Genomic DNA, 15472 nt, shown 5'->3' with positions numbered 1-15472 from the left:
TCTGAGCACTTTGCAGGCCCAGAGTTCTTTAAACCTGTTCTGGTCTTGAGTGAGGGCTGCCCAATTCTAAAACTGAGAATGAAAGTCAATTAAGATCTTTAAACTAAATTTGCTGTAATGTTGTCTTTTGACAACATTATTGTAGTCAAATTTCCTGCTCCATTAGCACTTTCTCTAGTCATATTGAATGATTTCCCCTTTCTCTACCCACATGCTATTCTACTCCTCTGTGCCTTTGTTCAAGCTGCTCCCTCTGGCTGAAAAGCCTTTCTCTTTTTTTTTTCTCTCCCAATGTCTTCTGAAGGTCATATTCCTTCATTTTTGTTCCATGCAATCCTTGAAATCCTCTGTCAAATGACTGACTCTGCTTTTTGTCATTGTCTCTGTGCATGTCTTCTGCCTTCCTCATCTCCCTTGCAACCTAGGGAGATCATTTCTCCATCAGCTCTTTCTGCCTCAGCATCCAGTGTGAGGCCTGTTATAGAATAGACAGCTGATAGATAAATGGCTACTTTGCTTTCCTTCACGTAGATAGTATATACTGCTTTAGTGGCTCCTCAGAAGCCAGATTATAGCTGCCTCAAATGTTTTAAAAAATAAGATGGCATATAAACGGTAAAAAAAATACGATGATGATACTGAATTCTCTGACATCTAAAGGTGATAAGGGCAGCCTGATTAAAATGAGCTGAAACAACGACCATTAACATGTTATCCACATTAAAACACTGCCATAAAACACAACCAAAACAAAAAGAGGATTCTCAGGGAAAATATTTACAGTTAAACATTTTCCAAACCATGGGATAGGGTCTTCAGCAAGACTGGGGGTTGGGTGTTATATGAAGGGGTCCAACACCCCATCTGTATACCAGGCATTGTTTTTAGACTAAATAAAGGATTCATATGTATAAGTAATTATTTTAAAAATGAATGTGGCTTATAAAATGCAGCTTTATTTAAACGTGTTACTAAACTTTTTGTTGCTTTTCTGTTTCTGGGTAGATAGGAGGTGAACTCATACTTTTAAAAATTGGGAATGAATTCTTTTGGCAAATGAGGTAACTAGGATCCAGTTAGCTTATGACTTCTGAGTTTTACTGTGTCTTCTGTTTCACAGCATATCCACTGTAGTGGCACTAAAGCCTGTAGAGCTTTTTAAAATTCCACTTACTTGATGAAGTACAGCTAAATAACTGTAAATCGTGGACACCAGGCAGGGTGTCTGCTTCGTTTCCAGTGCTGCGTGATGCTCTTGGGTTTTTTCCTATCAATTTTTGAGATGGGCAGTATATTTCTATGCTGAAATAAGGTCTGGACTTTTATAAAAGTTCTCTACAGCAGTTGTTACCATATATTTTTAGATTTTACTAGCTAGGAAAAATTTCAACAAGAAAACTGAAGTTTCCCCCACTGATATGGTTTGGCTGGGTCCCCACGCAAATCTCATCTTGAATTCCCATGTGTTGTGGGAGGGACTCGATGGGAGGTGATTGAATCATGGGGGCAGGTCTTTCTTGTGCTGTTCTTTTGATAGTGAATAAGTCTCACAAAATCTGATGGTTTTAAAAAAAAAGTTTCCCTGCACAAGCTCTCTTCTCTTGTCTGCTGCCATGTGAGATGTGCCTTTTGCCTTCTGCCATGATTGTGAGGCCTCCCCAGCCATGTGGAACTGTAAGTCCAATAAACTTCTTTCTTTTGTAAATTGCCCATTTTGTAAATTGCCCAGTTTTGGGTATGTCTTTATCAGCAGCGTAAAAATGGACTAATACAGTAAATTGGTACCAGTAGAGTGGGGCATTGCTGAAAAGATTCCAAAATGTGGAAGTGACTTTGGAATTGGGTAAACAGGCAGAGGTTGGAACAGTTTGGAGGGCTCAGAAGACAGGAGCATGTGGGAAAGTTTGGAACTTCCTAGATACTTGTTGAATGACTTTGACCAAAATGCTGATAATGATATGGACAATGAAATCCAGGCTGAGGTGGTCTCAGATGGAGATGAGGAACTTGTTGGGAACTGGAGCAAAGGTGACTTGTTATGTTTTATCAAAGAGACTGGCAGCATTTTGCCTGCCCTAGAGATTTGTGGAACTTTGAATTTGAGAGAGATGATTTAGGGTATTTGGCTAAGCAGCAAAGCATTCAAGAGATGACATGGGTGCTGTTAAAGGCATTCAGTTCTAAAAGGGAAACAGAGCATAGATGTTTAGAAAATTTGCAGCCTGACAATGCAATGAGAAAGAAAATCCCATTTTCTGAGGAGAAATTCAAGCCAGGTGTAGAAATTTGCCTAAGTAATGAGGAACCAAATGTTAATCCCCAAGACAATGGAGAAAATGTCTCCAAGTCATGTCAGAGACCTTTGCAGCAGCTCTTCTTATCATAGGCCCAGAGATTTAGGAGGAAAATATAGTTTTGTGGGCCAGGCCCAGGGTCCCTCTGCTGTGTGTAGTCTAGGGACTTGGTGCCCTTTGTCTTAGTTGCTCCAGCTGTGACTAAAAGAGGCCAAAGTACAGCTTGGGCTATTACTTCAGAGGTTGGAAGCCCCAAGCCTTGGCAGCTTCCATGTGGTGTTGAGCCTGTGGGTGCACAGAAGTCAACAGCTGAGGTTTGGGAACCTCCACCTAGATTTCAGAGGATATATGGAAACACCTGGATGCCCAGGCACAAGTTTGCTGCAGGGGTGGGGATCTCATGGAGAACCTCTGCTAGGGCAGTGTGGGAGGGAAATGTGGGGTCAGAGCCCCCACACAGAGTCCCTACTGGGGCACCACCTAGTGGAGCTGTGAGAAGAGGGCCACTGTCCTCCAGACCCCAGAATGGTAGATCAACCAATGGCTTGCACTGTGCGCCTGAGAAAGCTGCAGACACTCAATGCCAGCCCATGAAAGCAACTGGGAGGGTGTCTGGACCCTGCAAAGCCACAGGAGCAGAGCTGCCCAAGACCATAAGAACCCACCTCTTGCATCAGCATGACCTGGATGTGAGACATGGAGTCAAATGAGATCATTTTGGAGCTTTAAGATTTGACTGCTCTGCTGGATTTTGGACTTGCATGGGGCCTGTAGCCCCTTTGTTTTGGTCAACTCCTCCCATTTGGAATGACTGTATTTACCCAATGCCTGAACCCCCATTGTATCTAGGAAGTAACTAACTTGCTTTTGATTTTACAGGCCCCAGGTGGAAGGGACTTCCCTTGTCTCAGATGAGACTTTGGACTGTGGACTTTTGGGTTAATGCTGACTTAAGACTTTGGGGGACTGTTGGGAAGGCATGATTTGTTTTGAAATGTGAGGACACGAGATTTGTGAAGGGCCAGGGATAGAATGATATGGTTTGGCTGTGTCCCCACCCAGATCTCATCTTGAATTCCTATGTGTTGTGGGAAGGACCTGGTGGGAAGGGAATGAATCATGAGGGCAAGTCTTTCCTGTACTATCATGATAGTGAATAAATCTCACAAAATTCGATGGTTTTAAAAATTGGAATTTCCCTGCACAAGCTCTCTTCTCTTGTCTGTTGCCATGTGAGACGTGCCTTTCACCTTCTACCATGATTGTGAGGCCTCCCCAGTCACACGGAACTGTACGTCCAATAAACCTCTTTTGTTTTGTAAATTGTCCAGTCTCAGGTATGTCTTTATCAGTAGTGATTAAATGGACTAATAATACACCCACTCAACCCCAAATCTTGTGAAGAACAAAACTGTAAACTTTTAATTTTGCCAAACTAGAGCATTTAATAAAATAGCCATTTATTATCAGCATCAGCTCTCAAATACATTGTAACACTAAAATGAGGGCACACCATCTCCAAATAAGATGATCTTTAAATGAGCTTTTATAGAAAACTCACTATGCTGTCCTTTTTGGTCATTTTTCCTTGGACTAATGATAACTTTGGCCTGAGCTGGCTAGGCTTCCAATTATGAATGGCTATTCTAGTGAGAAGGAATGAGATGGGGGAAGAGTATGAAGTTGACCTGAAGGCTATGCTGTTTCTTTCTGCTCCAGTGATGCCTTCTAGCTCTAAATCCTTCAATTTTTCAACTGCCATCTCTCTTATTAAATGGGTTTAATAATAAAAGATAACCTGAGATCCATGGAGCACTGGGTACCATGCTGAAAATATTCGTCAGACCATGATGCTGCTGATCCCTGTGCTCATGACTTTATGGGTACATTAACATTGAACTTTGAAAATGAAGATGACTGATTTTGGGAGGGAGATGACCCTATATCAAATTGTTAATGTCATAGAACATGGATTTAGTTGCTTATGAAAATATAAAAACATGTATTTAAACTGTTGAGTGACAATTTTAAAACCAACACTCAAATATTATTTTTTTCACATACAGAGAACTCATTATGAAAATGTTTTTGTATCTTAACTGGAGTTTGTGATAATCTAGATTGTTCACAATGACTGTGACACCTTGTCCTATTTCTTAGCATCTTTTTTGTATTTTCCATCTATCCCTGAAACTAATGTCCTGCATTTTTCATGAGGACCTCAGGAATCTGTAACTAAGCACCATGGAACTCCAAAATGCTTTTGGTCCTGGAAAGGATAAGACCTTGATCCTGGCTCTTTAGCATGAATTACTCACTATCCTTAATCTCAACAGATTTGTGAAAAGACACAAAAAGTAATGAGGACCAAAAAAAAAAAAAAAATTCTTTCACTGTTATATTGCTTCATGTGACATCATTTCATTATCTTCCTTCTTTATTTTTAAAAAAGATTTATTAAGTGAGCAGGAAAATACATGGTTGAACAAATGGAAACTACAGGGTGTGCCCTTTACAAGACCGAGTGAAACAACAGATTAATCAGAAGGCATGTGTCAGTTTTCTACAATGAAACTTCATGCAACATTCGGTGGAGCTGAATATATACAGATGTTAGAGGCTTCCCAGAGAGGCAGAATTGTTGTCGTTGGAAGATTGTTAAGACCCAAATGTCATTAGGCTGTCTTCAAGCTGCATTTGGCAGGAGGATACTTTCACTGTTTACTTCTTGTTTCAGAAAAAAAAATTGTCATGGTTTTTTAAACATTTAGACTAGAAAACAAAATTCAGAATCTCAGCCACATCCAATAACTGCATTTATTGCAATGCCAATAGCTTAAAATGGATCATTATCTGTAAAAATGTAAGAGTTTTGAAATACTGCTTTTCTCATGGTTCTATATGACAGCCCCTCTTACAATCCTGCAACTTGGCCTGTTATGATTCATGGAGCAAGAAAGTATAGCCAGGGTCATAGCCCGGTGTCTTCCATCCACAATAGCCTTCCAGGAAAGAAAATCTATAGGGTTTTCTATTTTCTATGTGCTATCAAACCTATGCTTTTATGATATAAACTTTGGAGACAGTGGTTTTTTTTATTTTTGAAACTGAAATTAATCATACAGTTTTTTATCCTTTAAAAAATTCCAAAGCTCTGTTATTATTTTCTTTCATTCTTTCATCCAACAAATATTTACTGAGTGACTACTATTTGCCAAGCATTCTTCAAAGCACTGGAGATGGACCAGTAAGCAAAGTATATGGTAATAAGTACTATGAAAGGCAATGAAGCAGAAAATGAGTGGGGGAACGAGAAGTTATTTGACACAGGTCTGTGACAGTAAAGGAATATTTGTACAGAGACCTGAAGGAAGAGAGGGAGTCAGTTATGTAGGCATCTGGGGGAAGTTTTGAGACTGAGAGACAGCAAGGGCAAAGACTCTGAGACAGAACATGCTTTGAGGGTGTTCTGGGTGAAGCAAGGAGGCCAGTGTGACTTTAGCAAAGTGACAAAAGAATTAGTAGATGAGGTCAGAGAAGTGGCAGTCCAAAAGTAGGACAGATTATCACAATGCCCTTATAGACCACTGTAAGGATGTTGACATTGCAGGTGAGATGGGAAGGTATTGAGGGACTTTAGCAGAAAAGTGGCATACCTTGGTATATGTTTTAACATTACCATCTCAGGCAAGAAGTGGCTTGGACCCAGAGTGGATTGTGGGTATATTCTGAAAGTAGGGAAAACAGGATTTAAAAACGAATGGATTCGATGTGGTATGTGAAAGCGAAAAGTAAAGGATAACAATATTTCCTGGTGTGAAGGAATGGAGCTGCCGTTTACTGGCACAGGGAGGATTGCAATGGGAGTTCAGTAGTACCCCTTATCTGAGGGGGAGTTTGAAGTCCCAGTCTGGATGCCAGAAACTGTGGATAATACTGAACCCTATACATAGTGTTTTTTTCCTATCTATATATACTTCTGATAAAGTTTAATATATAAATTAGGCACAGTACTCTTGTACTTTGGGGCCATTATTAAGTAAAATAACTGTTACTTGAACACACGCACTGTGATACCATGACAGTCTATCTGATAACCAAGATGGCTACAAAGTGACTGAGGGGAAGGTGGTGTTTACAGCACGGATATGCTGGACAAAGGAATGATTCGTGTCCTGAGTGGGATGTAGCAGGATGGAGCAAGATTGCATTACACTACTCAGAATGGTGCACAATTTATAACTTAGGAATTATTTCTGGAATTTTCAATTTAATATTTTTAGATTGCAGATAATTGCAGGTAACCGAAACCAAGGAAAATGAAACCATGACTAAGAGAGGACTACTGTGTATTGATGGGTGAACATGTCAAGTTTTAGATGCCAATGACACATCCAAATGAAGGTACTTCATAGGAAATTAGACATACTTTAATGCCAGATTTATTTGGCATTCAGGAAAGAGGTTGGGTCTGGAGATTAAAATGTAGGTGTTGTAAGTATATAGTTTTTAAAGCCCCAAGACTGGGAGAGATCACTTAGAGGGGGGATGCCCAGGACTGGGGCATTCCAAGAAGTCAGCCAAGGAGATTGAGAAGGAGTGGCCAGGAATGTGAGAGAACAGAAGAAAGATGTCCCAGAGCATTTCAAGAAGGAAGTAATTATTAACTGTGTCAAAGACTGCAGATAACTCAAGCAGCATGAAGCCAGAGACCTAATCATTGCAATTGAAAACATGGAGGTCACTGGTGTCCTTAGCAAGAGCTGCTGTGGTAGAGATGAAAGCCTGATTTGAGTTGGTTCAAAAGACCAAGGGAGGAGAGAAATTCAGGACAGTAAGTATACACAGTTCTCCCTAGAGAGTTTTTCTGTGAAGAGAAGCGGATAAATAAGATAGTAATTATGTTACCGAAACACTAGGTTTGGTCTAGGTCCTGCTGCTTGCCACACAGAAAGCCAATCACTGAGATGACAAGTATTGCCAAGGAAGTAGGCTTTGTTTTGGTTGGGTGCTGCGGCCAAGGAGATGGGAGCTCAGTCTCAAATCCATCTCCTTGGCTGACCAAAACTAGGCATTTATATAGCAGGGTAGAAATGTAACAATGTGTAAGAAAACAGGAACTAGGGAGGGGCAAGAGGGCATCTGGTGCTGTGATCTGATGAGTTCCAGTTCTTTGATAATTTTTTGAGAGGACTGAAGGAAAACAAATACAAGTTTCAAGCTTTAACAGCAAAAACAACTGTCTATGGGACTATTGGGCCATTTCAGTTAGAGAGGGTAATGGGGCCAAGGAGGGTGTTTAAGACTGGAGATACTGCAGCATACAGAACATAGCGAGATACACTGCAGAATACAGTGAAATTCAGAATACAGTGAAATAGGATAGAATAGGGGATGCAGAAGAGAGGATTCGGTTTCTGGGGCAATTATCTTTATTTGGTGAGGTTGAATGGGATGTACTTAGAGCGAATGAGAATTGTCTGCTTTCACTTAAGGAGCTGATGTAGTAATTAGTAATGATAAGTTTCACTGGTCAAGATCAGGGAACTGAGAAGCCAGGGTATTTGTAGGACTGTCTAAGTGAGTATTGAAATAATCAAGAATGATGACAGGGTGGTGGTAAAGAGAGCAACAATGAGCCAAAAGCTAAAATTCTTGAGCAATGAGAAGGAGTAAAATAGGGTAATGTAGGGACTTGAGAGGCTGATGTCAACAGCTTCCAAACAGTGAGTGTTCAGGAGGAGGAAGGGAGAACAGTCTGGAAGTGGCAGTGAGGAACAAGGAGGCATCCTACTATTAATGTTTTATTATTCATATTTTGACAAAGATAGCATATTATATTCCAGGGCATGCTAGTGACCATGTGGGAAAACCTATGAAAGCATTTTTAGTGACTGCTTGGAATAACTGTGGGAAGTACTTTCTCAATGATTTTTTGTATGCAAGAAAAAAAAAATACCCGAAAGTAACCAAAAGTTTCAGACTGGAAAATATGCCAGGAAGATTTTCTTCTCTCATTCTCAGGTGAGGTTACAATCCAGTTTTAGCAAATTTTTGACAATTTAAAATACTTTTGAAAACTGGAGATTTAAAAAATGTAAACAATTGTAGGCACAGCAAAATCGTAGTTTCCCCTTCTGATATTACACATTTGGCATCTCTCTACAGTTATATTAACATAAATAAATGTTCAAAAATAGTTTTACAACATTCAATTTAAAAAACTCATTCAAGTTGTAATCTTTTGTTTCCTGCTGTCACCTGACATTTGAAATTTTGATTCAGGGTAATGTCCAAGGTTTCTTAAACATACCATAATAAGTATTACTATTCCTTAACATTTACCCAAGGGAAAGAGATAAGGGAAAGGGGTAGCTGGGCATGATATTTACGATGTACAAATAATGATCCATTGCCAGAAATGAAAACTCACCTTTCCACCAGCATTTGTTCAGCCTCAGTAGTGCAATGCAACTTGGTGCTGATAAAAATAAACCATTAAAACCAAACCCTATCATGCAAGGAGTGAGTTTAAAGATATGTACATAAACTCAAAAATCTATAAACTTTAGGACATTTTTATTTTTAACTGTATTTTCTACTTTTCACCCAAACATTCGTCATCATGGACTCAGAAGAGTCCAAGATTTTGATCTGGATTTAAAAAAACTCAAATATTACTCAGGGATTTTTGTTTAAAAATGCATTTGTGGGGATTTTTATTTTGGTATATCCTAGCACTTCCTGGAATGGCAGGTCTAGAAGAATAAAGTCCAAAGCACAGGATTATGACCTCACACTGTTTAATGCTAAGCACATTGTTGAATATTCTAGTTATCTATGGAAGAATTCCCAGAATAATGGTGTAGAAATAAAAACAACCTAGAAAATGTTTGGTAGAAATATACAAATTGTCAGTTTTGAACTTGCAAAGTCTCAAGAGGTTTTCTTCTTTGCTGGGACTCCTGAGAAGTGATCAATTTTACACCCAATTTATTTAAGATCCATGAAAGGACAGCTCACTTTAGGGTTCCTCATATATAGTGACCAAGGAGAAAATATAGTGGCATTTATGAGAAATATTAGCAGGTAAATTAAATAAAATTTAGACTTCTGGATTTTAGATTTATGTTACAACTTTGTAGTCTCAGGGGAGCTCAGTTTTTGGTTGGTTGGTTATGTTTTGCTTGATTTGGTTAGATTTAAATTTTTGAAGAATGAACTAAAAGGTAACTAACAAGTTAGAGACTGTTGAAATGATCAGAACATGGTATCAGTGGTGATTCTGGAATATAAAGAGCATAGTAGGGTCATTCAGAATTGTTATCAGCATGCCGTGGATTTTCTCATGTTTTTCTGCAGTAGGTTAAAATTAAAGTTTTATCAATAACTATCTTCTTTCTTAAAAATAATGTAGCACATCTTACATCTTAAAGCAATCAGCACAAATGCAAGTGATGCCTGTTCAAGCAGACTTTCAAAGACAGCACACACTGTTAACACAAAGAGCTCTTCCACGTTTCAAGAATACAGTGACGGGAACTGGTACACAAAATAGTAGGGAAAGCATTTTTTTTTTTTTTTTTTTTTAACTTTGTGGAATGTGAGACTTTAGCCACTTCCTTTTCTGGCAGTGGATAAAACCAAAATGGTTCTGGCTTGAATTTCACATCTTTCTAATCTACTGGACAGGAGGGACCAGAGACACCGATTACCAATGAGTCACAAGAACAGACAAAAAATTGTTAGTAGGTTTTGACAACCAGGAACTAAGGTGTTTTTAAAAAACATGTACTTGATGCAAAGTATATTAGGAGTGCACCATAGAAAACAATGTCAAAGTGTTAGAAAAATGGAGCCCCTGTCCAGGTGGCCTTGTGAGATTTCACCCATAACTTAATATACCCTGTTTAATAAAAATAATAGTTCTAGGTCTTCTTGAAGGATTGTTTAGAAGTCTCCAAGAAAAATTATGAGATCTAAAATAGAGCTGTTTGATTTTATGTGGAACTTAGTGAAAGCTGTCTTCATTATTGTGTATGTATTGTGTGGTATGACAGTGGTCTGGCTGGAACTGGCAGGGGGAAGAGCCTCCTTATTTGAAGGAACTTCGCAGGGCATCCATTCCTGCCACCACTGGATCCAGGAATCCATGCTACAGTATCCTTGAGTGGCCCCCAGGAATGATGGTCACCTGTCAGACCCCAGACCCAGACTATGGTGTGGGCAGGCTCAGTAGATTTTACTGGATGATTATTAATTTAGAGCTGTAAGAACTGGCAGATCTAGTGAAACTTACTCTGAGGGGAGGGCTCAGTTTCTCCAGTTTCTCTTTGTAGGAAAATTAAAATAAGCCAATTTCTAGAGACAAAATCACCTATAAAAAGATCAAGATGAAAGATTTTTTGTTGTTGTTGAGATGCCGTAAAAATGGATGAAAAGCAACCATTCCTCCCCTACCCCCAGAAAGAATTAAGGCTATTCAAAATGTTTGGATGAGACACAAGGGCACCATTCTGATATATTCTGCATGTTCTAGGCCTCCTTATGTCAGGGCTGGGGTCTGTCTTGCTGGAGGGAACTTTATTTCTGAAGATAAAAGCTTCAATGAATTCTTTAAATATCTATCTTTTAAAGAGCACGGATTTCCTGGGGGCCCTTTTAAATTTGGATTTGCCTTGTACTCAGTGTAAAATATTAGTACAAAAATATAAAAGGCATGGCTTGATGTTTAACGTCTGTGTTTTATTGTTGGCACCAGAAAAGCTCATGTTCTATGTTATGTCACTGTACATACTGTAAACAAGACTGCATTAATATTGTTTTCTTATGATTTGTTTCAATGAATCTAGATTTTAAAAAATACATTCACAAACTACCTTATGTTTAAACACAATGATTCCCTTTTATTTCTTAACTGTACCCAAAATCCCATAATAAAAAAATCATTTAAAGCTGTGTGTTTCAAACTTATCACTTAGAAATAAAAACAAAACAAAACATAAAAACAAAGATCAGTTTGCAACATAATTTAAAGAAGCTTCTGGTTTAAAATACCACAGCAGCAATATAAAGAGCTGGTGGCAATCACATTTGGGAATGAAATCGAAATCAATATATTTTGTCCACATCAGCATCCAATTACAGTAGTTGTGAAATTCAATCCAAAAAGTTATTGCTGAATTTGTGGCATGGAATTTGAGAAGACAGTATTGTTCAGCAGCACAACCACAGCAGTAAAAATGAGAACAGGAGGATTTCATTGCTTTTGAGAGCTAAAGTGACCATGAGGAGGATATCTTGCTGAGTGCCTGAAGATAATCCTCAGTTACATTCCTGCATATTACCTGCTTTAAATAAATGCAAATGACAACCACCTTTTCAGGAGGGGAATAATGTAATACAGAAACTAGAATGTTTCCCCTTCTCTTCCCCACCTTGCCCGAACCACTAGATTGAAATGACTCAATTCAATTTTCCTAATGGGTATTTTGTTCTCATTAATAGTACATCAGCTGCTTGTGTATTTAGGCAAAATCAGTAGGATCATAGTTTTTTTTTTTTTTTTGGATCCAGTTACAGTAATTATTTTCTCCAGAAACAAGCCACATTAGTTTTTGTCACTGGATTTCCCCCACCTCCAATTTTTTAAGAAGAAAAATTTGGTCAACTACTGTTTTGTTTTAAAATTGTTAAATGCACCTGAGATTGCCAGTTGAGCTCTCTATATGTCTCCTGGAGATAACACTGCTGTGATGAACAGTGAAACAAAAACAAACAAAACGAGGTAGGTTAAAACAGGAAGCGCAACACAGATATTGTTTGCAACACCTTGATACCACAGGCGGCCATGCTTGTAGCTTTGGAAAAAAAAATCCCAGTCACGTAGAAGTTCAAATCATTTGAGTAAGAGTTTATAAGGACACAAGTCAACCTGAACTAAATACATACATATTTCTGCACAAATGTTGTTTACCATATGTTGGGTAATTTGGAGGAAGGTAAAGTGATTAGGGTCTCAAAATTTTGTCCAAAGCCTTGCTTTCAAGTTCTCTAAAATTGGAGCCAATGATGCCTCCTGTATCTGAGGCAGGCTTAGGAGTCTAGTCCCTTCTCTCACCCACCCAGGGAGAACACAGGCAGCTCAGAAACATTTATTATTAATTTTTTCAGTCACAGTTTTCATCTTGAGAAAGTGGCACCCTCAGGAGAGCGCTGGGAATGTTGAGAGCCTGAATATCATCCACTCCCCAATTCCCAGAAACAACTCAACAAAGTCTCAGTCCTAATGAAGCCCAAACCAAGTGACCTCTTAGCCGGGGGGGACTTTGTGCATTTTAAAAAAGAATATGTAAGCTTGTTTCCCAGAAGCTCTTTCTGTCTGACCCCATCTGTCATCCCATCTTTTGCCCTGATCTGTTGCATAATAGCTGAGGGAAAGTTGTGTTAGAGAATCCCTCAATCGCTAGGCCAGCTCAACTCAATGGCATTAGTATCCTATTCAACACACTCTATTCTGTAAAGGGCCATATAAAAATATGGCCTGTCAGATTCACAAAAGTGGTAGTTGATTTTATTAGACTAGTAGTTTTAAGGCTAGTAGTTTAGCCATTTAAAATCTATTTCCCAAAAGAGGGGAAAACTAGTATTTTTCTTCTCTTTTAAAAATTCATTAGCCAGTTGCTATCAAAAAGCAACCTTTTGGGTTGGTGAAGGCAAGAGAGTTCTTAAATTACCTCACTATGTAGTTATGGCCTTCAGCGTAAGGAGATAAGGTACATTTATTGTGCTGTCTCTCATCACTGGAAATTGGAAATTTTACAACATACCATATACTTAAAACTAGTAGGCAGACAGAATTAAAAACAGACTCATCTTCTCAGTATGCATTCTTTCCCCATTCTTACAGAGTAAAGGGGTAAAGAAAAAAGGTAAAAACCTGAAAACCAACCATAACACAGCTTAATCATTAAGAGCACACAATATTTGTTTCTATCCCTAACTCTGAAGGGCACATGGTCCATCTTTGTCCACAGACAAGGCAGCATTCTTGGGGATCTCCTGGAAATTCCTGCCACCTTTTTCTCTCCTTCTCAACCAGGCTGCAACATTGAAAGATGGACTGTATTGGGAAGGGTGGAGGGAGAGGAAAAGGGGAAAGCGATATGTTCAACCAAGCCTTCTGATTCTGCCTCTAGACTGGCATAAGTCCACATGAGTTATGTTCTTTTAAATTAGAAATAACGCCATGAAGATAAGTGCCAAGTGCTCTTCTGTTACCAGTTCATCATGGAATTTCTGTTGAGGGTCATGAAAAACACTTGGCTACTTCCTCCAGATCGCACGGATGCAAAAAATACCTGTTTGAAATTAAAAAGAAGTTAGTTCAACTGCATGGTCTTTTCCCCTCTTTTCTTCAACCGTCCATCCATTTTTCTCTCACATGTCCTATCCTTGCCATGTGTCAGGTCTTAAGACTCAATGGCCTGTGTTTATAAAGTCCCTTTGGATATCGTGCATCCTACGTAAAAACTCCTGCCTTTATTCCTATGGTTGTTGTTATTCCTTATTGCGGTATTGGTCTCCAGACATGCTGAAGGGGCTGTATCTTCATTTGTAACATCTCTTTGGGTGTTCGCTTTTTAAAAGGGAGTTTCATGCTAGGATAACGTGCTGGATTTCTGGCCTAGGACCCAACAGGTTCTTTGTTAATTTCTAGAAAGGCACAGAAGCTTCCCTTCTCTTACCCATAAATGACAAGAAAGTAGACTTCAGGAAGGAAGGGAATTCCTTCAAATTCTCAAAGTCAAGGGGGAGTTTTAGGCCTACTATTATACAATTTCAGATTTCAATTTTTAAAATTTAAGATAAAAACATTAAATACTGTGGTCAGGGCAAGGTATTTAATGCCTACTCATTTTGGCATTTCAAGAGTTAACGCTTGGTTTCTCTGCTGATGGTGGCATATCCCAGGGCAAATGAGATCACAGCATTAACAAGTAGAACCACAGTCCATTAGGTCTGAGTCTGTTAAGTCATTTTATCAAACAACTGACAAACGTGACAAAAATTTGGGTTACTGCTTGCTTGAGCTGAATGTTAAATGTAAAAGAACCACTGTCCCAGGAAAGTAATATTTTGGGCTGTGGCCTAGCCCTTCAGTCAGCCAATACCTAACTTTGGTTCGAGGCATTTGCTTTTGTCACTAGTATAAAGTCTGCTACTTCATTTCTACAGCTTCTTCAGAAGAATGCTGTCTCTCAACAACAACTTCTTAGGAAGGTCTGTGGAAATGCTTGACATTCAGCTAATGCTACATATGAAAGTAATGCTACTCTTAGGGTCAATGAATCAAAATGGAGGACAGAGAGGGCCCATGGAAAACCACAATGAAGAAAAGGGCTGCTGTTCCCTCCAAGTTGTGTGCCCCTGGCTCTAAACTTTGGGTTCCAGACACTGGTGTGGTCCCAGCCTACTCCTAAGGGTGTGGCATGGCTTGGAACAGGCCTGCTAGGGTAGGTTTTCAATTGGAGTGTAGGTATCCATACCCAGATTACTCCTAGTTTTTTGATTCTTAAGAGACTGGGTAGGAGCTGGAGTTTTACTAGGTTATGTTTGTTTTCTGGGAAACTCTAAATGGCTGGAACCATCTTTGCCACCTGCAGCTACTGTCCACCCAGACCACATTAGGTCAAAGTAGCGGGCCAGGGTTGAATATAATTTAGGCCCACATCACCAGGGTTGAACTAAGACCAACCTGACCTTTGAGGAACTGGGGTGGACAAAGGGATGTACAAAAATTCAACCCATCATACTGTTTTTCTATAGGCGTTTATATCTGTGGCTTTGGGGACAGCATTTCTATGTTGGCCACCGCCACAAAGGATGAATTTACAAATGCAATACGGCTTAGCTACTAAAACCTCAGGGTTACTCTACAGGGAGGGTAAGGGAGAAGCAGTACTGCTGCAGAATACTCCTCTGAGGTGACTGATCACGCCAGACGGACACAGCTAATTTCACTGGAAAACAGTTCACCTATGACATTTCAGAAGAAACATGGCTGGAATGACACAAGACATGGCACTAGTTGAGTTTGTGATTGTGAGTTCCTTAAGGAATGGGTGACATTTTTAAAAAGCTTATATTTCTACATGTCAAATGTTTTGGATTTAAAG

At 39.2% G+C, this 15472-nt stretch overlaps 1 protein-coding gene across 3 annotated transcripts in view; it reads right to left on the bottom strand.

The window, feature by feature from the left end:
* Positions 1–9863: 9863 nt before the first annotated feature.
* The window catches only part of TNIK (TRAF2 and NCK interacting kinase), a 412495-nt gene continuing 406886 nt past the window's right edge, over positions 9864–15472 (bottom strand). For all 3 annotated transcript variants that reach the window (XM_023213451.2, XM_023213452.2, XM_023213453.2), the window contains one exon: positions 9864–13654. In XM_023213451.2, coding sequence (XP_023069219.1) covers positions 13571–13654 — 84 coding nt within the window. In that variant the 3' untranslated portion in view covers positions 9864–13570. The remainder of the gene's footprint in view (positions 13655–15472) is intronic.

This window comes from Piliocolobus tephrosceles, chromosome 2 (assembly GCF_002776525.5).
Source record: "Piliocolobus tephrosceles isolate RC106 chromosome 2, ASM277652v3, whole genome shotgun sequence".
NCBI lineage: Eukaryota > Metazoa > Chordata > Mammalia > Primates > Cercopithecidae > Piliocolobus > Piliocolobus tephrosceles.
Note: the sequence above shows the minus strand (reverse complement) of the source record. Positions and strands in the feature narration are given on the sequence as shown.